At 37.2% G+C, this 21,613-nt stretch overlaps 1 protein-coding gene across 3 annotated transcripts; it reads right to left on the reverse strand.

Annotated features, from left to right (window-relative positions):
- Positions 1-1,600: 1,600 nt before the first annotated feature.
- vegfaa (vascular endothelial growth factor Aa) lies at positions 1,601-14,591 on the reverse strand. Of its 3 annotated transcripts, XM_057327232.1 has the most exons (8): positions 13,909-14,591; positions 12,050-12,186; positions 11,717-11,759; positions 10,337-10,533; positions 9,917-9,993; positions 9,424-9,456; positions 4,064-4,195; positions 1,601-2,892 (listed from the first exon to the last, which is right to left on the reverse strand). In XM_057327232.1, the coding sequence occupies exons 2-8, from the start codon at positions 12,065-12,067 to the stop codon at positions 2,874-2,876; spliced, it is 519 nt and encodes a 172-aa protein (XP_057183215.1). In that variant the 5' UTR covers positions 12,068-12,186; positions 13,909-14,591; the 3' UTR covers positions 1,601-2,873. The 3 variants fall into 3 exon arrangements, with proteins under 3 accessions (XP_057183215.1, XP_057183214.1, XP_057183216.1); XM_057327231.1 differs by lacking the exon at positions 12,050-12,186; XM_057327233.1 differs by lacking the exons at positions 4,064-4,195; positions 12,050-12,186.
- Between the last annotated feature and the right edge of the window lie 7,022 nt (positions 14,592-21,613).

The following is a 21,613-nucleotide window of genomic DNA, read 5'->3' on the forward strand; positions in this document are numbered from 1 at the left end:
GAAATGCATCAAAATACGGAAGTAAAAACTATCACTATTTCCAGTTCACAGGGACTTTAAGGAACAGACAACAATATATTCACAGATAATCTCCCCTTCTGCTAAAGCTCTCAAAGGCACAATTAATAAGGTGCCTTTAGATATGTTGTACAGTGGTGTTAAAAAAAATCTGTCATTTTGATTTCTGTTTATTATGCGCGGTAAGATAAGGACTTGACAGAGGCAATGATAAGCAGGCCCAGGCAAAAAAAAGCCTAATGAATGTGACAAAAAGAATCATTACTATTTGGGAATTATACCGTTTGTAGGCAGCTGCGAACTGAATCCACAACTCAGAAGAGCCAAAAAACTGAAAGTGATTTATGACCAGTGTTGGGCAAGTTACTCTGAAAAAGTAATTAATTACTAGTTACTAATTACATATTTAATAGTGTAATTAGATTACTGTACAAATGACTCTCTCCAAAAAGTATTTAATTGCTTATTACTAATTAATAATTACTTTCTATATCCTATATCAACCTTGATTAGTTAAGTGATTCAAGGATCGACATGAAACGGCTCTTTTAATTCATTCAAATAAATAATATAAAACTACATAAAGTAGTATCATTAACTGACCAAAGTATTACAAATGTGAAAATTATACATTAAAGCACAGATTTTAAAGTTAGACTTTGAATTTTGATGTCAATTCCACTATTGCACACACACATATTACACAAAGTAATTAGTTTAATTACATCAGAAGTAATTGTAATTAAATTACAGGAAAGATTAGAGCAATCCCTTACCCTACTTTTTCAGGGGAAAAGTAATTAAATTACAGTAAGTAATTACTTCGTCACTAGTTACACCCAACATTGCTTATGACAATGTTAATTGCTTATGAGACAATAAGGCTGCACGACTGATTGAAATGAAATTGTGATATGGTCTTGGACAGTTACTAAAACAAAGACGTATGTACTTCTGTCAGAGAGTAGGAGCCAGTGTAGCTCATGCAGAGCCAATGCTACGGTATATTAGCTCGACAGAGGACTCTTGTCAACCTACAGTACAAGTCTGTACAAATCTATTTCAGTAACGCCATAAGAATGTTTTATAAGTAGATTATTCCTGCAAGTCTTGTTGGGAATGTCATGAATAATGATGGTGAAAGATGCGTAGCTTACCCTTTAGTATAACTTTTTGTACCTCTGTTTTAGTGAATGTCTGAGTCACCGTTTATAACAATTTGGTGCTCAAAATGGGACGTGTAGACAAAACATAGCCAGTTTCTATAAACTCCATTCAGGGTTGGATTATGGACCGGAAAGTTGGGACAGTGTCCCTGGGCCTCCAAAGCCTCGGGCCACACGGCCCAATGGAAATCTAATACCAGGGTCCTTAGTGCAGATATTATGAGCTGACTACTGGTTCCCCTGGGCCCCTTGACATTACGTCTCTCATTTTGCGCTTTCAATATAATATATGGGTTAGAAAGACATAAGACTGAGTGTATTTTTACAAACATTTTTAGAATAAAGTTTGTAAAGGCTTTGTGAATTTGTAATTGTGGACTGACAAAAATAGCACACTTGTCAAACAGAAATCCATTTTTACTTTAATAAAAAACAATATCATTTGAAAATAAATATGTTTAATAGTCATACTAAAAACACAGAAAAGATGTTAATATTTAACAGCACCAATAAATATAATAAGAAGGCTGTACACAAACAAACAAAATCAAACAAAAAATTCAGGCACTTTCACAGAAGAATGTTTTGTTGTGGTTTGTTTTGCTCTTTAATCATGAAATGACAGCTGTGGGTTCTCGTTTAAAATCATACAAAAATGTTCAAACTACAAAACACGCTTTCAGGAATGTTGTAGTGTCAGCTATCTTTTGTCTTTCCTTTCTCTCTCCATTTACAGTTTTTCAGATTGGTGACAATGTCGATAGGAAACAAAGAAAAAGCGATATTAACAATAACACTGTATATAAATAGACCAAATTAAATACACAAAATACTGAGCATATTCTAAAATTATAAATTAAATGTAGTGTACTAAAAAAAGGGATATTATATAATGTATATATATAGATATCGTTGGTAATTGACAGTTCCTAAAGTGATGTGCAATTATTTTCTTTGGAAATTGTTATAATTCAGTTGTAGTGAGCTGTGTGACATTTTTTATTGTATGTCACATTGTATGTCAACTTTTCTCCAATGTCTATATATACCTACATTTAATATCCCTTTAGTATTATCACACCAAGTCCTATTGGATGTTAGTCAGTACAGATGTACAGATATCTTTTGACTAAGATCACAAAAATAGATAGTTCTGAATTTATATCCCGTGCCGAGCAGTCTGAAAAAAAAGTCTTTATTATGACACTTCCCCTCATTTGTATGTTAGTCCAAAAATGTTCATATAAAAGTGTGGAGGGGAGGTGGCCAATGTTTTCTTAGTCCTGATAGCTCGATTTTAGTCTTTAAGTATGAATCCACAGTGGTGTGTTCCAGGGAAGCATTACGACGTGTTGTTTTGTCCACCCCTCTGACACTTGTCCAATCACAGGCCAAGGTGCATATCCTGTTATATCCTGTTCATACGCCGTGTAGCGTTTTCGTTTGCTTATAGAAATTTAGATGATAGCAGCCACACACTTCGTCATTGTCATTTAATATATATTGGTATATACTATATATTCATATATTATTATTTCAAAAATATACATTGGGATCATTTCTGCTGCCCTTGTTTCACTTTGTCTCATACTCTGGTTTCAGTTCGCCCAGGGAATGAATTATCATGGTAAAAAAGTGCTGTGCTGTAAGAATATTCCTTCACTTCAGTTCTGCCCAGCGATCAACTTATCATCTCGGTTTTTCACATCTGAAAGAGAACATATGGTTGGTCAGTGATCTGTCTAACCTGCATGGAAGCAAATAACACATACAAGTTCTCGAGGAAACCCCACATACATTTTGATCTGTTACTTCACCTAGCTAACTCCCCAGGATCAATCAGAGTTAAGCATATTCACTCACTCAAAAATCTGCACTGTAGTAGAAATGTTTGAAATTAAATATTAGATGGCTGTATACTGCACGATATACACTACTACAGTACCAGCTATTTAATAACCTGCTGTTTAATATTATATAAGCTTTGCAGACATATCCTTTATTTTTTATCTAAATATAAACCACTTTGTGGGTGAGTCAGGGTTCAAAGGTTACATTTTTTGATGGGGTCATGAATTTAGTTTAGGTGAACCAGACCAGTATATGCTAGGATCTCCACTTTACATAATCCTAACATTTTACCATCATTTACAGCACACAACCAAAGGCCACATACTACAGGGACAGGTTGATGAGTAGGACCATAAGAAGCATACAGCATGGACACACTTTTATTTTCATTTTCAAATTATAACTTGTGAGGAAATTGCTGAAAAACAACTGTAAAATCAACATCATGTTATATTAGTTAAATGAAAGATGTATAGTTGACAACACGGTTTTGCACATGATGGCAAATCCCAAAATTTGTTCGGACTACAGAGATCACCTAATTTAAAATGACAAGATTACCGTAAGTCACTTTCTAATAAAAAAACTACACAAACACAGATCTGCAAACACAAACTCACACATCAACACCTTGCCTTTGGATGTTTACTTATTCACCAAATCACAATGCTTGTTGCCAGAATATCTTACATGTACTGCGTTAATCATTTATGTGGTCAACAACAAATGTCTTGACACCACAAAGTGCATCAGCAGTGTTCTTGTTCATTAATATATAATGCTGTTATTAGTGCAGGGCAATGGTGCACTAGATTCTGACATCAAGCAAAGATGTCAACAATAGACATTCTCAGAACACACACTATGTCACCATATACATGCACACACAGTCCAGATATACGAAAAGAAAAAGGACTAGACACGCAGATGAAAAGCATACACATTTCGGCAGAAAGAAATGCTTTAGACCGGACGAAAAGACGATGAGGTCAACGCATGTTGCACGTAGTGACAGTTCACAAACAAACCTGCAAGTTCTTTCGTTTAATTCAAGTTGTCTGGACTTGCATTGCAATTGTATGAATTTGCAGGAGCATTTACAGGTGAGAGGATCCTGCACATACAAGCGCTTTCTTCTCTCTGAGCAAGGCTCACAGTGGCTGCAAGAGAAGCAGAAGGGAGAGACAGAGAGACATCTAAGCACTAGTGATCTGGACAGAGCTGGAGACACACACACCCACACTCTTGCACCGTTAAACACAACCTTCACCTGGTCCATCAACATCGCTCTGCAACAGCAGGGAGAGACACAGGAATGCAATCACATAAACAGTTAAGAAAGTCAGATTTGAGTTTATCTTTTTAATTTTTGCTTTTTTTGAAGACAGAATAGCATTAGTGGCAGAAGGAAAGCAGAGACTGTGTGTTTGGACTGCATTAGGGCATTCATCCCTATATCCATATAGCCATCTAGTATGTACTGTATGTATCAACCATCCATTTATCCGTCTATTGATCTTCCCATCTAACCTGAACTAAACCTGCTGGGGCTAAATCATGCAATATCCACAGGATGTGTGAATGTGAAACACAAATGTAAAAAATCAGTAGTAGCACAATTTAAAAGTGCGCTCAGTATATTTTCCTATGTTACAAGTTATGAAATAAATAAGGTGATAACTCCATATCAGTAAATGCAGACGATATCATATCAGTAGCCCAACACAGCTGTTTAATTTTACATAGAGTAGGTCACCTCGTGGGGTCATCATGCTGTAATCACATGACCGGCTCACTTTGGGGCAGTCTAATGGTTAGAGAGTCGGACTCGTGACCAGAAGGTTGCCGGTTCGATTCCCAGGGCCGGCGGGTAACGACTGAGGTGCCCTTGAGCACGGCACCTTATCCCTACTTGCTCCCCAGGTGCTGCAGTGATAGCTGCCCACTGCTCCGGGTGTACATATGTTCACGACTTGCTGTGCGTGTGTTCACTACTCACTGGATGGGTTAAATGCAGAGGTCACATTTCGGGTATGGGTCACCATATCTGACTAATAGGTCACTTTCACTTCATTTTCACTTTCTAAGTACTCGCTCTCTTTCGGCTTCTAACCCTCCCCACTCTGGCTTTTCTGCAAAACAGGAAAATAACGCAAGAGAAGGACATCTAAATGAAGTCACGAAAACTCATGCCGAGCAAGATCAATTTCCACCAGGGTTGTCAAAGTACCAAGTTGATACTCCTACAGCCTGTTCACTTGAATAATTGCTTTAACAATAAACATAAGTTTGTGCTATGCTGAAATTTCACTGGTATTGGTATCGATTATTGAAATTTTGTTATCATGACAACCCATAACCACCACCAATTAAAGTGAGAACTAAAGCACCACGGACAGCCCTCGTGAAGAATCAACGGTTGGCGCCATTGTCAAAATAAGCAGCTAAAGAGATTGAGCATGTGTATTTGTATGTGTAAGAGGAGCTTAGAGCTAAAGATCGAAGTACAAGCAGCTGAACTTGAGCTTGTGAATCAAACCCCAGTCATTCTCATGCACCCCTGCCCACACCCGTGTGAGGGTTGGCCTACGTGCTGAGAGACAGGCGGTGTGGACGCTGCGCCAAGAGTCGCCGCTCAGCCCCATGACGAACGGATTTGATTTAGCCCTCTCAGCTAACCTGATCCATTTCTGCACGGCCGCATTAACCTAGCAAGGTGCAGAACTGCACACAGGCACCACTTATCCAATTAAAGGGATGTTCTCAGTTCAATGCAAGTTAAGGTTATTCGAGTTACTCCTGAGCATTAGTGGCACAATGCTTAATACCTCAGAAAAAATCTAGTTCTTAGCAGAAATGCACAGTTTGTATTTTTACTTTTGTAGGTGAAAACCTTTCTAGTTAACAATGTAATTTCTACGGCTGATGTTTTGTCAAGGTAAACAGTAGCTGTAATTGTTTGCTTCTTGTCTGTGGCAATTGGCATAAAGCCACAGTTGCTATCAATAGACCTTAATTTTCATTGAGCCTGGAACATTCCTTTCACACAGGGTATGTAACTGTGGTTCACCTAAACCTGCTGCACATTCACACATATGTATATACATATACATATATGCATGTGAAGACACAATAGCACTAAATAAAGTATGCACTGACCAACAGTAACCTGTGTCTCAGGAACATCTACTATTTAAAAGGCTAAAAATAAAAGTGGGTTAACGACAAACACGTGTTATTATGATTAGTATGGGGATGTAGGCAAGGGTCAGTCTTCAGAAACTAATGTGAAAGCCGGGTGGTCTTCACCGAAACCATCTTACAACTGCCATAAAACAACGAAACATTGCTCCCGAAAAAAAAAACTAAAACAAAACATGAAAAGTCTGGTTTACCAACAGAACAAAGCTCTATAGAGGCCTACTGTATATAGCAGTAAAGTTCTTTTACAGAAGTACTACAGGCTGTAAACCTCAGAGATCTGGTGGAAACATGAAAAGTGCGTATTCAAAGAAAAAGTGATTGGATAAGTCACAAGCTACAAACACCTGTAATCACATTAAATTTGACACTGAGAATTTACATATATAAATGTTATATAAAAATATGTTTTAGGTGAATACTGTCTTCTTATCTTACCTCACTAAATGTTGTTACACTTCAAACAAGAAAAACAATTGGCCACTGGACTACAAAATTGAACTTAATTTAAGATACAGTATATGCTCCGGAAAAAAGTATTTACATTTTGAGTAAATTAATAAATTATGTTTAGTTATTTTTAAGAAGACAAAATCTGTGGAATAATTCAGAATTAACAGTGAAATTCGGTAAACAGATGGGATTTATCTTTATCAATTTATCTGAAAGCAAAATCAAATTACTCATATTCAATATAAAAAATAAGCAAGTGAGAATGTTCTGAATCTGAATGACAGATGCTTTATTTTTGTAAACCTGCAAAGCTTTCGGAGGAACACTTCTGAGGACCCTTTAACTGGCATAGGTGCAGATTTTCATTATGAGACTGCGATGTTTAACAGAAGATAATTATGTAGTTCTGAATAGTTTATCTGCTAGACACTAGCCCTTTTCATACAGCAATGCTGGTAAATTACTGGTAAAGTCATTCTGGTAAATTTATGGTAAATACACAAATATGCTGTTCTCACGAGCAACAGCATTTGTCAATTTACGGGAAAGACAACATTCACACAGCTGTCTCGAAATACCAGTAATGTGATGTTATCAAGCTTCTTTATAAATATCTGCAATACAACCTGATGGACTTATGTTTGAAAATATGGTGGGGTGTGATTTTATATCCGAACGAACGCAGTGTTGTGTATGTTTGGATCATACATTTGCTCTTAACCCAAGTACACTGTGCCGTGCCGCTCTTGTGCGGTGTAGATGTAGACAGTTTACAGTAAATTTGTGTATTTACGGTAATAAAGATCCGCACATGCGTGAGGCGGCATGTCAAGAAGATTGAGGGAGAGAACAACCGGAGATGAGAAAACTGCTCCGCCTGCTTCTGTTCTTTATTTTTTTTGTTTGTTTGTTTCTGTGACTGAAGTTGGAGACCTTTTATGTTTTGTCGCTCAAATCTGCATGTATGCTGATGACATCCCAACTTTGCGTTACAACAGGGAGATAGAAAATGTAAAAAACTGACCTGAACTATATGAGGACAAATGCAGAGACGCAAGAAAAAAACTGTGGGCAGAAACAGTATTGTTCATATATACAGATAAACAGAAGGTGCGTGAGGGACGTGACCAGTTTGGCGAATACATGAGAAAGTGTTTGGCACTGTGTTTTGAACAACTGCAGTGCAGAAATGTGAAGAGATACAACAGCGCAGAGTGTGTGTGAGAGTGTTGTGATTGGCCCAAAGCAGTCAGTGCGTCATGCGTTGTACGTGCTCTTACCAGTAATCCTCAATTTTCATTCACACCGTGCCTCATACTGGTAATTTGCTGGTAATCTTACAACTCATATTACTGGTAAATTGGGAGTACTGATTTACCAGAAAGGTTCTCTCCACACACAATCTGTTAACTGCAATTTACCAGTAAAGACCGTATGTGTGAAAGGGCTTATAGACACATACTGCTACAAAAAGAAAACCACTAAAATGAAGAGAAAATGTCTTTTATTTCTGGTTTAATGCCTTGTCATGATGAAGTGCTGTTGAAAGTGGTAGGTTTTGAGTTCATGCCTGAGGATTAGGAGGGCTACTATTAGGAGGGCTGTTATAACACTTAGAGGAAGTTGGGTGTGAGAATAACAAAGTGTTTAACTTTGTTGTGAAGCAACGGGGTGAGGGCATGACGAGTCAAGACGAGTCTCAGCCACAAGCAACGTAGCACTGATTTTCTGATTTTGCAATCTTTCAATTCAATCTTTTCTTTAGTATGGCAAGACAAGGATTTTGAACTGAGTGGATATATGGAGCCAGTAGAGGAAGCACAGATACAAGTTTATAGGTGAGTTTGACTCCACTTTATACATGTGATGGCAGAATAAAACTTCCTGTCCACAAACTGCGTCCCAGTGTGGCCGTTGCATTCTAACCGGTAATGGCCAACTACATTTGGAATTTCACCAGAGTAAAAATAATTCACTCACAAAGCCCTTTACAGACAAACTGTGCAGACACTGCGGACAACCGAGGCGGTCTGAGTTCATTTCGAGTGTTCACATAGAAGCCAAAATTCTTGTGGACCGCCCAGAAACTAATAAAGTGTCGCCCGAGGCTTACAGAAACTATAAGCAACCAGTCAATGGAGGTCTCACGTGCATCATCTCAACTGTGTGAACTTTCTCTCCACTCGGTCACTCTCAGAAAATACAGCACTGGATTTTTTAGATAACTAGTCAACTTGTAAAAATGAGCAGTAGGTAAAGCCCTAACATGAGTACCAAAGCTAAACAACAAACAGGCCACACTCTCCTTATTCTGATTATTATCTTAATGTGTCTACTAGAGCAATTAGCATTACTACATTTATGCATTTGGCTGTGACTGTAAGTCAGATCCCTGGTAATTTACCTTATGACCTTCACGTTGCTAGCGCAATGCTCTATCAACTGAACTAAAGGAACACTTTGGTAGTCTGACTGTTAGAACAGTGTCCAACTGACTGCTTCTCATTGCCAGTAACTCCACCTAGTCACTGCAAATTTGAGCTCAGATGAAAAAGCCATTCATTGCCTATAACAGTCCACACTGGCAGCAAATGGTTAAGTGCCAATTACACAGTGTCCCAGATGAAAAGGAAGAATTGAAGTGTGATTGTTTTAGAAATATGGCCCATTATACAAGTCATCCTGTCACCACAAATCACCCAAAAGCTAGACATATTAAATAGAAAAAACGTACTTTTCTTTCTTCACTTTGACTTCTTCTTTTGGCCTGGTTAAAAGAAAGAAACACAAATGTTTTATTTTACATTACATGGTTTGAATGAATGGTTAAAAAATTATCATGGTTTACTCACAACACACAAAAAAGATTTTTTTAAACAAATACACAGCTCTTTTGTAGGTTTAGAGAGGTATAGTGGAGTCAACGCTGTCTCGGAATACTTATAGCCATGAGTCAAATGTACTACTTTTACTACTGTGGCCTTTTCTAAAGCTTAAGAGATGTATTCACAGTGAACTTGTTAAATAAAAAAAGAGCTGTGTGGAGATGCTTTAACAATTATGCTGTTATGTTTGGAACTTATTCAATTCAATTCAATTCAATTCAATTCAATTCAATTCAATTCAATTCAATTCAACTTCTGCTAGGTTAAAACATGTGGATAATTTTTAGCTGAACTACTCCTTAAAAATTTGCATAATCTTTATAATAATTTTATTAGACTTACCTGCATTCACACCTGGTGTGTTCTGTGAAACTCAGTTGAAAATTGTGTTGTGATACTCTCTGTTTAACCCGTAATACCTACAAATATGTACAAAAGAAGCACATTGAGCATGCTGTGTGTAAGTGCGTCATGTATTACAAAAAACCCAATGACCTTAAACACAGTGTAAAATATTCCATTTAACAGCATAGATCAGATTTGTTACATTTGTTTTCCTTTTCCCCCACCCTTGTTAAGATCAGACCTTGACTGTGGCCAAGAGTAACATCAACCACATGAACGCAGTAAACACAGTGTGGAGCAGTAAACAACATAGCTAGCATGCCAGTTAATACCGCCTCACTCTCCCCATGCTGGGCAAGTATGAAGTCATAGCAAGCAGGGTAAAGGATTGTGTGCGCTGGATTGAACTGGTCTCACCTCCATGGTGACGTTACGTGTCTCTGTAGGGATGCACTCGAGCGCCTCATCGTTGCAGCAGCCTGCACAACGCGTTAGAACCACGCAGGATGGGATGTATGTGTGCTCGATCTCGTCAGGATACTCTTGAATGATGTTCACCAGCACCTCTCGTGTTTTACACGCGCTTTTTTTGTACACGTCCATGAAGGGAATTACTGAAGAAGATGAAAACAGAGAATGCACAGTCATTATAATATCAAATTACTCATTGGTAATACATGTTAATACATTTTCTTACTATTGACCTTATTGCTCAACCATCCAAGCATCCTACATCTCTGATCTGTGGCTTATTCTGCTCATCAGAGACTTAACATTCTCATCAAGAAAAAGGCATGTGACACATGTTGAGGCGCATATGTCCTCCGCACTCCACCCTAATCTGTGCAACTTCCTAGCTGGTTTCCCATCCCTCTATGTGACCCTAGTGCCTCATGACCTGCAGGCTGCCAGGGAAAACTGTGACCTCAGGCAGCATGGCGCCAGGCTTCACTGCAGACACCTGACCTCTATAAGAAGCCCACCTGGCATGAGAGGTCCCGGCCCTCATGTAGAGCCACCCATGAATCTTTAGCAAGGAGCATAGACTGTTTTGATTACATATACCTCTTAACCAATTAGATTTAAACTAACTGCTTCGATTGAGTATCTCATAGTATCAATACTGACTTAGCGCTATTCAATATAATGACATAAGACCTCTATGTTCATTGGGAGACTTTGAGAATTAAAGCAGATGGTATGTAAAAATAACAATACACATTCTCCCATAAACGCAACGAGACTCTGTATAAACAATCAAAGTTGACCAGGTCCACTGCTGACAAATAATTGTGACCTTGAGGACAAATTGGGAATACATCAGCCAGTGTCTTTGTTAATAAACAAACATGGCCATGGTCAAAGACTCCACTCAAGGTTGCTTGAGGGTAGAAAAAATGATTCACATTGACTATCCTTAGTTAAAGTGGAAAACATAATCTTTCTTATAACTCAATATGTCAAATATTTGTGTAAATTTAAACCTAACCTGATTGAATGAGAAGAAAACATGTTGTGTAAAAATAGAATCAAAATAAATATCCATGTTTAAAAAAACCTTTAATGGAATATGTAAAGTACAATTGGCCTACTGCCTATTGCTCATGCCTCGGAATTTGGCACCCATTATGGTTTAATTTTGACTTGAGAATGACATTGCATATACATCCTCCAGGTGGCACTATAGTATCAACCCCATGTCAATTAGCTTTACCATAGGAAATCACATCACATCTTACAGTCTCATAATAACATCATATCAACATTTAGGTAAAGTGCCCAGGTAAAGAGACTTACCATCATTTTTGCTCTTCCCTCCCTCTTTGGGTATGTAGGCAGCCTGTCAGAACAAAGAAGTAACAGTTTTAAGTGACAGACGATGCATATATTTTACCAATGATAGGCCCTATTTGTAGTTTTGCTACAATAAGTATAGATTTACCATAATATCAAATGGGACATTTATTATAATTAGTAGCTATAGGCTATTAAAATAAATCTAATAATATATTTAATAATATAATGAAATTATATTTGATAATATAATAATATATAAAAAATATAAATTCTTGCATGGTTAATTTTTATGAAGACAAACAACCTTTAAAATTTGAAAACTCCTGAACGGACCTTGTAAAGTAATCCCATTATAGGCTATTATCTTGATAGCGCATTTCGTTGATATGCTTTCCTGTTAGCTCAGTGGTTAACAATGCCAAAGTCATGGGTTCGACCCCAGGGATTGCACCAGTGTTGGGCAAGTTACTCTGAAAAAGTAAATAATTACTAGTTACTAATTACATATTTAATCAGATAACTATACAAATTACTCTCTCCAAAAAGTATTTAATTACTTATTACAAATTACTTTCTATATCCTATATCAACCTTGATTAGATACGTGATTCAAGGATAGACATGAAACAGCTCTTTCAATTCATTGAAATAAAAAATACAATATAAAACTACATAAAGTAGTATTATTAACTGACCAAAGTATTACAAATGTGAGAATTATACATTAAAGCATGGATTTTAAAGTTAGACTTTGAATTTTGATGTCAATTCCACTATTGCACACACATATATTACACACAGTATTTAGTTTAATTACATCAGAAGTAACCTAACTGTAACTAAATTACAGAAAAATAAGAGTAATCCCTTACTTTACTTTTCAAGGGAAAAGTAATAAATTACAGTAACCAATTACTTGGTAACTAGTTACACCCAACACTGGATTGCACATACTCAGAAACAAAATTTATAGTGTAATGCAATGTAAATCGCTGCGTCTGCCAAACGCGTAAATGTTCATATTTTAAAGTCGTTTAAAATGTTTTACCATTTCAATAAAGCAGTTTAAGTAATTATTGAGTGTTATATTATTGAGTGTCATATTTTAAATCTTCGTAAGAGAGTCATAAAGGGAGGTGTCATTGAAAGAGCTACAGGCCGCAGAGAGCCAATGATTCTTCGGCTTGCTTTTTTTCCGCCTCCAGATTAGTATAGTCTCGCTGGTGGAGGAGAGCGCGTGTACTGCAGGTGCTAGACTGGCGCAATAGCTCTCGGTGTTGCTTGAGAATCTCGCCAGTAAAATCCCAGAAGCAGGCCGTCTGCTTTGAATATATCCCACAACTCTTAATATTAATAACCCAACATTAGGACAGCGAAGGTGAATTGACAAACACTCAAACGATAAAAAATGATAAACGGTCATTTTTCAGACAATGGTGTTCCGCGTCATCAAGCCTATGCACGCATGCTGCCGCATCATTATTCAAGTAAATGAATTAATTCATCTGCAGACAAAGAAATGTGTGCCTTCAGGTAAAACCGTGTCATTATTATTGTAAGAAAAGCCGGTTGTTGTATTTTACGATTTAAGGGATTGCAATAAAAGCAATAGCATGTCAATTTTATGGCCATTTCTGGTTTAATAAGTAAATTCCGTTCAGATTGATTGAGCAGCACAGGACAATATTGCCATTACAGCACGTAATGCATTTAACATTGTAATAGGCCGAAGAAATTAGTAGTCATAAACCTAACCATAGACATTGCATAATAAAGATCAATTTAATAAATCTCAGTTTAATTTTAATGTAGCAACCGGTCGATTTTTTACATCACTACCACTTTTATTGTTGGCTATTCCTGGTAGTAGCCTATAACTTCATGCATAGATTAGTCTGGAGACACGTTACAAGGTACAGTTCAGTATTCGCCGTTAAAGTGTCTTAAAACTTCAACAACTCGTAAAGCTGTGTGAAACTTTATCCCCCTTAACTAGTGTAACTGGTGCAAGAGCATTGGAGAAACCGTGACCGGTGGCTTAAATGCATTTCTCGTGCTTCTCGTATTGGTGTGTAGGCTACCTGACCTCGGTTTGAGAGTAATTTGCACATTAATGAAAAACTAACGAACTTTTCCTATGAATTTTCTGATCTTATTTCCAGTCCACCCCCCAAATGAAACACAGCGCTTACCTTTACAGCAAAGAGATGAAGGAGTGCCGCAAAAAATAATTGTACCAGATAAACAACAAAGTTCATGATTGTGAATTCCAGTTGTGTGTTGCGGTGAGGGTTACAGAACAATCTGGATGTTTTGGGCTCTAAAAACAAATTAAAATGTGAACCAGTTGAATATGAATGATCCTTGATATATCTTGGGTCAAAGTAACAATCCCATTCTGTCCTTCAAGACCGAAGCATCTGCGTTAAATCCACTAAAATCAACTTCTTGAATGTCTCTTCTTCCCCGAGGATATATAATAAAATAAAACAACAAAAAAGTTAAACAAATATGGAAATCCACACTATAGGCTATTGGTTCCCCGCGTACTCTGTATTTAAAATCCACAATTTAACCGAGAGAAAATGTTTAAACCACGTTAGGATGCAAAAAAAGCTAAACAAAAGTTTAGTAGACTTCCAAGAGCGAACCTCCACTTTGTACGCTTTGAAACCAGGGCCAGCGAACGGATTTTGCGCCTATGATTATCATCAAGCGCTAACGTGATCGAATGGCAATCCTTGGTTTCACTGTATCAGACTTTGACTTTTTTCCTCGTCTTATTTCCGCAATTGTTTTGTCTTTCGTTGATCCATATCGCAGTGAATGTGATAGCACGTAATGAGGAGGTCTTGTCACTGCGCTCGCTCTATCTTTCAGCGCGTCTGCTGTTCAGTGCTGGAGATCTTGAGAGAGTCAGCACACAGGCGGCGAGCGCGCTTATTGGCCAAGATGTCGAAATACAACTGCACTGTCCAATGCGGGAAGTCTCATTCAATGACAGTAGATGAAGGTGGGAAATGACATGTATGTTGCACATTAAGTGTGGTTGGAACTTAATAGATTTGTCATAAAGGATAATTTACATTAACTATTTTCAAAGCTGCTTTCACTCTTCAATCATTTTCAATTATTTATTTATCATCCTCTTACAATCTGTAAAAACATTCTTTGCTACAAGAACGCTGTGGATGTTAAAGGTCCCTAATGGAATCAAAGTGCCTGACAAAGACCCTTAAAGGAATCTTCGTGTGTAATTCAAAGTGTGTACTTAAAAGAAGACTATGCCCCCTTCGGCTGTAATGATGGTTAATTCTTGTTAACCGTTGTTATTTTGTGTTGAGTATATAGCCTGCCTCAGACTTCAGGAAACCTGCCTGTGTTTTTCAGGACTACTTATGTTAGTGTTAAAAAAAATAACCTGGTAATGTTCTTGTTTATTCTTTTTTAATCATGACTGCTATATGCAATAAAAATACAATATCAAAATCCCTTTAATAAACACAAACTTGACTTCCACAATAATATTTATTAATATTTTCTAATGTTACAGGTTCACATGCATTATGAGTGATGTGTACCCTGTTTGTGCTGATAAAAAAAAGTGTACAGAAATTAAAACGTTTTATTTGTTCAAATGTGCCTGTCACTCAAACACTCAGAGGTCACAGATACCTGACATTGGCAGGCATATTGTTTTTTGAAGCCCACAAAAAAAATCAATGCTTGGGTACATAGATGAAATAACATTTGAGCTGATGTTTACTCCCCTGGGGGCAGAAGGAAGTATTAGGGGGTAATATTGAGGCTTCCAAGTTCCCATGAGTACAAGCTGCTGAGAAAACGTAGTCGAAACGAAAACCAGTCTGTTGGTACGTGAATAATCAAGGATGGCGCCCCAGTAAATGGGAGATTTAAAGGTAGCTTCATTTCCCTTCAAAATCAGTATGACCTCTCTCACACACACATGCACACACGCAAACACGCACACACATTCTCATTGCCCATGTTCTCTGACACAGAGATGGGTCACGGCCTTCTCTCCCACAGTTCTCCAAGTCAGGCACTTTATTCTGTGACTATGGTTGCCAACCACTTAAACTCTCCTTGTCCTCTTTATGTTCTGTCTTTATCCTCACTGACTTCATTCTCAAGTGATACGATTACAAGGGTGGGTAACCACTTGATTTTTCTCTTTGCTATACTTTTTGAGTAGCAGAGCAAAATCTGTTGAACTAGTAAATCATGAACTCCTGCTTTGGTTAGATAACATTAACCACATGTTTATTGATAATTCTAAATTTAGACAAAAATGAACAGTTTCATATAATGAATTGCCTGTTAGTAAAACTTTATTAAGGCCATACACCAGATAAAAATAAAAAGAGCTCTGAAAGACAACTGTCTATCACTCTTTCACTCTTTCTAACCACTAACAAGATTCGTTTACAGAGTTTGAAAGATAATAATTGTATTCATCTGTTTGTTCAAATTGATCATTCCTTGTTTCACCAGGCATACTCTTTTATTTCTTTTACCCATAGAGGGCACTGTACAGACACTACCTCACACATTAGCATCAAATCACACTGACGACCTAAATAAATCACATTTGTATTAAAAACAAGTGCTGAACAAAGTAAGAAAAACTGTGAAGTGTTTTATGTAAATTACTGTATATACATTATGTCTCTGTTTTTCTCATTATAACTATACAATATGCAATTCAACTTATCATGTACCACTATGTTAAAAATGAATTGAATAACTAAACTGACAAATATAACACCATGTTCAAGGTTAACATTGTCATTGTGTATATAACAGAACATCAATCAAGTGAATGCTCTATTACCTACAATAGTAATGCATTTATCTTTTTGTTTTAAGATTTGTCTGTGAAGGTATACACATAATAGCTGTAAAGGTATGCATATGATAGTCTGAATTCATTAGGGTCTTTACTACTGTATCTTTGCACACTTAGGGGGGAAATATTTCTCAGTTTACCATACAATCATTTGAACTTAGTTAAACTGCACACAACCATGTTTGGAGTCAGGTTCAAGTCAAGGACATTAATCCTTCAGTTCTTAAAACACACATTTGGCAGTGTGCTTTTGGACAGTGTCATCTAGAAAGCAATAATTCTGAAAGCAAACTTTTGATTCTGGTACCACAACACTCACTTCCCCTTGGCATTCAATGTTTCCCTCCATGCAGTTCAGGTTTTTGGCATGCGCGTGTAATTAATGTCAAACAATGAGCAGTCTGTTGGCAGCCTGTCTGGTCAGTGGCTTCTTTGCTTGGTCATTCATTTGGGGAGTCTGGGTGGTCTGATTTGGTTAAAGTTTAGTCATTTCTGTAAACTAACAGAATGTTTAAGTTTTTTTAAGATGCTGTATACAAATATATTATAATTTATATATATATAATAACCACTTTAACTTGAACTTGTTAGATTAAAAAAAATCACTATTAAGAAAAATGAGGGAAAATAGAGGATGTAGTCCTAGAAATGATTTAGTTGTTCATGCCTAGTGTACATCACTTGCGTTTTACTGCATGCGTTAGACTTTAAAGTTAGGGTGTGGATCTGTATCTGTGTCATGGTTACATTGTCCACGGCCTTGAACTGAAGGCTTATGCTTTAGTCTCCTGCTTTATTACATTAGTGATCTTTGCATTGAGTGCCTCATCCCAGCCAAGGTCTGTCCCCCATGTTTATCTGTCACCTTGTCCAATAGTCTAAGTCTGAGTGTATTATGTCTTTGTAAAGGCTCTGGTAGTTTCCGACACAGAGTGGAGGACACACATAGATTCACACCATGAATGTCCACAAGCTTATAAATGCACAGTTGCCCTCCAAATAAAAACAAACATAAAATAAAATTAAGTGAAATTGGTACAGATATCAACGGGGGATTATTTTGCACAATCTTCCTTGTTCACTTGGGACTGCACCTACGCCCCTTCGACTCTTCTTAACGCTTTATCTACCAACCCACCAACTCCACTGCTTAATCCCACAGGCCTGCTGGTCTTCTTTAAGACATCTCACATGCTTTCTTTGAAAATATTTAGTCTGGGCCCCGTGTCCAAGGGAGTCACAACATGAGCAGCAGCAGATCAAGACAGAGCTTGCACATGCAGATGCATTGCATAAGAGTGGATCTGAAGAAAGTCTAAGGAAGACATAAGGACACAAGGGTTAGGACAGAGATTGGAAAGCTCCTTGGGCGATAAAATGACATGAACAGGGAGACTGCTTTTCACTGCTATAGCCTTCTATAGCGTGGGACTTAATTGAAGAACAGCATGCAGGTTCATGTGCAGCGAGAAAGCCTCCCCAGCTTCTGCTGATGTCAGGAGCTTGTTAACATAGGACCAGAGAAATTTAATGAGCCCTGTCAGCATCAGCCCCCACACTAAAGACACACAGGCCTGTTTGTGTATATTGTTTGAATTATACAGCTGTAAGGCAAAAGTTTCTTGATAACTTTCTTCTACTCTGGTTATTGCTTGGTGATCAGCCTTTAATGTCCGTCAGAGGTCATCTTGAGCTCTTTCTCTGTCTTGAAACTGACTGTGGAGATGATCTTCCAGTTGAAAAAGAACAATAGAAACTAACGTATTTAATGGCTATATTGATTTTAACTATAATGTCCTCTCTTGGTCTGTATTGGTCATGTGTTGGATCCAGTTGGTGGGATGTTATCTAGTGGATGGGAACCAACAGAACACCATGAAATCCTACTGGAATAAGGCCCAAAACACACTACATAAAGGAGTTCTATTACGGTTTTAATAGTAAACAGCTGATCATGATAAAAAAAAATTCTGCAGGGTCAAATAAACTCCCAGCTCACATAATTAAAAATAATAATAGTAATATAATTAATAATCAATATAGGTAATACGGTTTGGAAATTTAGTTTTACGTTTTGGTAACCCGCTTTGGAGGATTTCGAGTAAGATAACCTATAGCGCTTATATACATCTGAGGAAAATTATGAAATATTTTATTGCATTATTTTCTTTATTTCTATACTGTTTTTCCTGTTTTACTGCCTGTACTAATACGTATTTACTGGTGAACTTACATTTGAAATAAAAATTCATAAATTGCAAAGAAAATTGCTTTACTTAACTGCCACTCATGAAGAAAATGCATCATATTCTATCTGACCGTCAGAATGACGAACTGGAAAAAAGGGAGGTGGAAGGAGTGAAGAGAGGAAACAGTGCAGGTGTAACAGCATGCAAGGGTTGCATGCAAACCACACAAAGAAAGAGATTTGAGAAAAAGAGGCAGACTTTTGCTTAACTAAGTGTCAGCAGCTTTGTCAGGTTAAACCATAAGCCTGTGCAAATGTGTAAGTGTACAGATTTGTTGACGCACACGATTTGGGAACTGCTTAGTAGTGCTGTTAAACAAATATTTTATTGTCTGATGCTGTGGCCACTTGAGAGATTTGTAGAGTGGTTAGGATTTGACGAAAAATCATGCTGTGAAGAACTCTTCATAAGTCAGGTTGAGTAGCTTTGGAATATGGCCTAGTTAGAAGTGAGGCAAGTAATAGACACTAAGTAAAGAAGGATTAGATTAGAAAATTATACAGAAACATACATTATTAATAACATGTGGAAAATCTGGGATGTTCAGAATCAAATTTCATAGTCAGACTTGCAACGAATCATGGTGAGTGCAAATAATTTCAAGTATGCAAACAGAAACATTCAGAAAAACGTATCACATTGCTTGATTTTAGTTTACCCCTGCCATTGAGATGTACATTTAACCCTGTAGAAGCTACAAATAATTATGTCTTTCTGTAAATACATTTCTTGAGGTTCAGTGGTACTACACAACCACTATTGAAATAAAACTGCATATTTCATGTCTGTGACTGTGTGCAATGGAGCATTAAAGGAGCCGTATGTAACACTGACACCTAGCGGTTGAGCTTAGTATCGAAGACCAAATTCAAAATATTGGCCATGGGTTTTCCCCGACCCTTAAAGGAGTGTAATGGAATCTCTCACACTGTACGTTTATCTGATAATTTACACGTTTGCAGTGGTTTTGTTGTTTGCAAATATAACTCAATCAGCAGTTCGTTTCAGAGGTTGCGTCCTCCGGAGGTCACATTTACAGGCCATATTGCTGTCTCATTTAAATAACCAAAATAAAATTGTATATTACTCCTCGTAAGTCGTAAAATAATATAGTAATTCTTTCTAAGTTTGCCACGTAATAGTACTGGAAAGGATGGAATCTGCTATCTCTGACCCTGCTATCTCATTTGTTTGCTGCAATATGCTGGGTTTGTTGCCAACTGGCAACCGAGCTGTCGAAATACACTAGTGGTAGATCGTCAGTGGGTGGGGTCACACGGACCAAAACAAAAACAGACATTCCGGCACGGAACGCACGTTTCAGAGTGGAATAACTGGCTATAGCATTGTTTTTTGCACAAACCAATATATGAACTTGAGCATGTTTCCTAAATGTCTACGAACATATTACAGTATTGTTTAAATTTAATACAGTAAAATTCTTACATACAGTTCCTTTAACCAAACCTTCTAGCTGTTGGCAAACTCTGGCAACAATACAGTTGCTATAGGGGATCTACTGAATAAAGAAGAACAATTTATTCAGGACACAAAAGGGAGAGGGAATAAGCCTTTAAGCCTGTAGAGGCTATACTGCCTATTGGTAGAGTTCGCCCTGCTCCTTTAGGATTGTGGAAAGTCGTCACTTGTGCATAAAACTGGGTGGGGCCAATGCCAGAGAAATTCTTTGAAAGATGTTATATAACTTTATGTTGTAATTAAGGGAATTAAATCATCATGTGCCTCCCAGACTTTAGTTTTGCATTCCATTTAAAATGTTGAATTTAACATCATTATGTTTGGCTTTTCATGATGTGCCCTTTAAGACTTTAAACTAACACCAAGTTATATGTAAACAAACACTTTGTCTGTATATACTACATATTATGGATATTTAAACATAGCAAATCTGATGAAGACACTTAACAGCTGCAACATTAACTATGTGTGTTACTTACGAGTGCTATATTCCCATATCACATGTCCCCTGTTGCAATATTTCTCCTTAATGGCCACATAAAATAGCACAGAAAGCATCATAGTAAATGTTGACTCTCTATTTGGCCTAGAAACATTTAGCAATGAATTTGGCTCTAAAATAATTATAAAAAAATTCAAGGAATTTAAATTACAGATATTAAAAGTTAAATTGTGTAATTTAAACAACATTAGTAACGCAAAAAAAATAATTGCAAAACTATTAGGGGCCTTAAATGTGTTTCCCCAACTTCCCCAGCAAAAAAGTCCCCCGCCAATGTTGCTGTGTTGAGCTGGTCAGAACGCTCAAACAAATATAAGCAATGTTCTGAAAAAGTGTCACAGTTTTAACGAATCAGTCTATAAAAGGTTTACTTTGCATTTAAAATTAGGACAGAGCATAATACTTTAACATCTTAACCGTCACAGACTTAAGGCTACAATCTGTAACTTGTTTTATAAAGCAAGTACTCAACAATCATTTTTGAAAACTGTCTCCTTATCTTACACCAATTTACCATGGTAAGCTTATAATAATAACAGTGGCAGGGTTTCACTAAAACCTAAGCTGCGGCTGAATTCGCTCAAAAGTAGTGAACAAATGTAGGGAATGAGTTTTTTACTCAGAATTCGGACAACACTACAAAATGGCGGACACCCGATATAGTGCACTATATAGGAGATAGGGGGCGAATTCAGACACAGCTCTAGGATATGGTCAAATTTCCTCTGGCCATACAACAATGACATTCCAAAGTAATAGAACCATAAATTATACCACATCATATCTAAACAAAGACG

This window comes from Triplophysa rosa, unplaced genomic scaffold, assembly GCF_024868665.1.
Source record: "Triplophysa rosa unplaced genomic scaffold, Trosa_1v2 scaffold18_ERROPOS2547663, whole genome shotgun sequence".
Classification (NCBI taxonomy): Eukaryota; Metazoa; Chordata; class Actinopteri; order Cypriniformes; family Nemacheilidae; genus Triplophysa; species Triplophysa rosa.

Bases quoted from the DNA above. Each gene is read 5' to 3' on its own strand.
- vegfaa (XM_057327231.1), bottom strand. From the start codon at position 13,974: ATGAACTTTGTTGTTTATCTGGTACAATTATTTTTTGCGGCACTCCTT. The intron at 9,994-10,336 runs GTGAGACCAGTT...ACATATTTGTAG, and splicing joins CACGTAACGTCACCATGGAG to GTATTACGGGTTAAACAGAG. The intron at 4,196-9,423 runs GTACGTTTTTTC...CTTCTCTTGCAG, and splicing joins GTCAAAGTGAAGAAAGAAAA to CCACTGTGAGCCTTGCTCAG.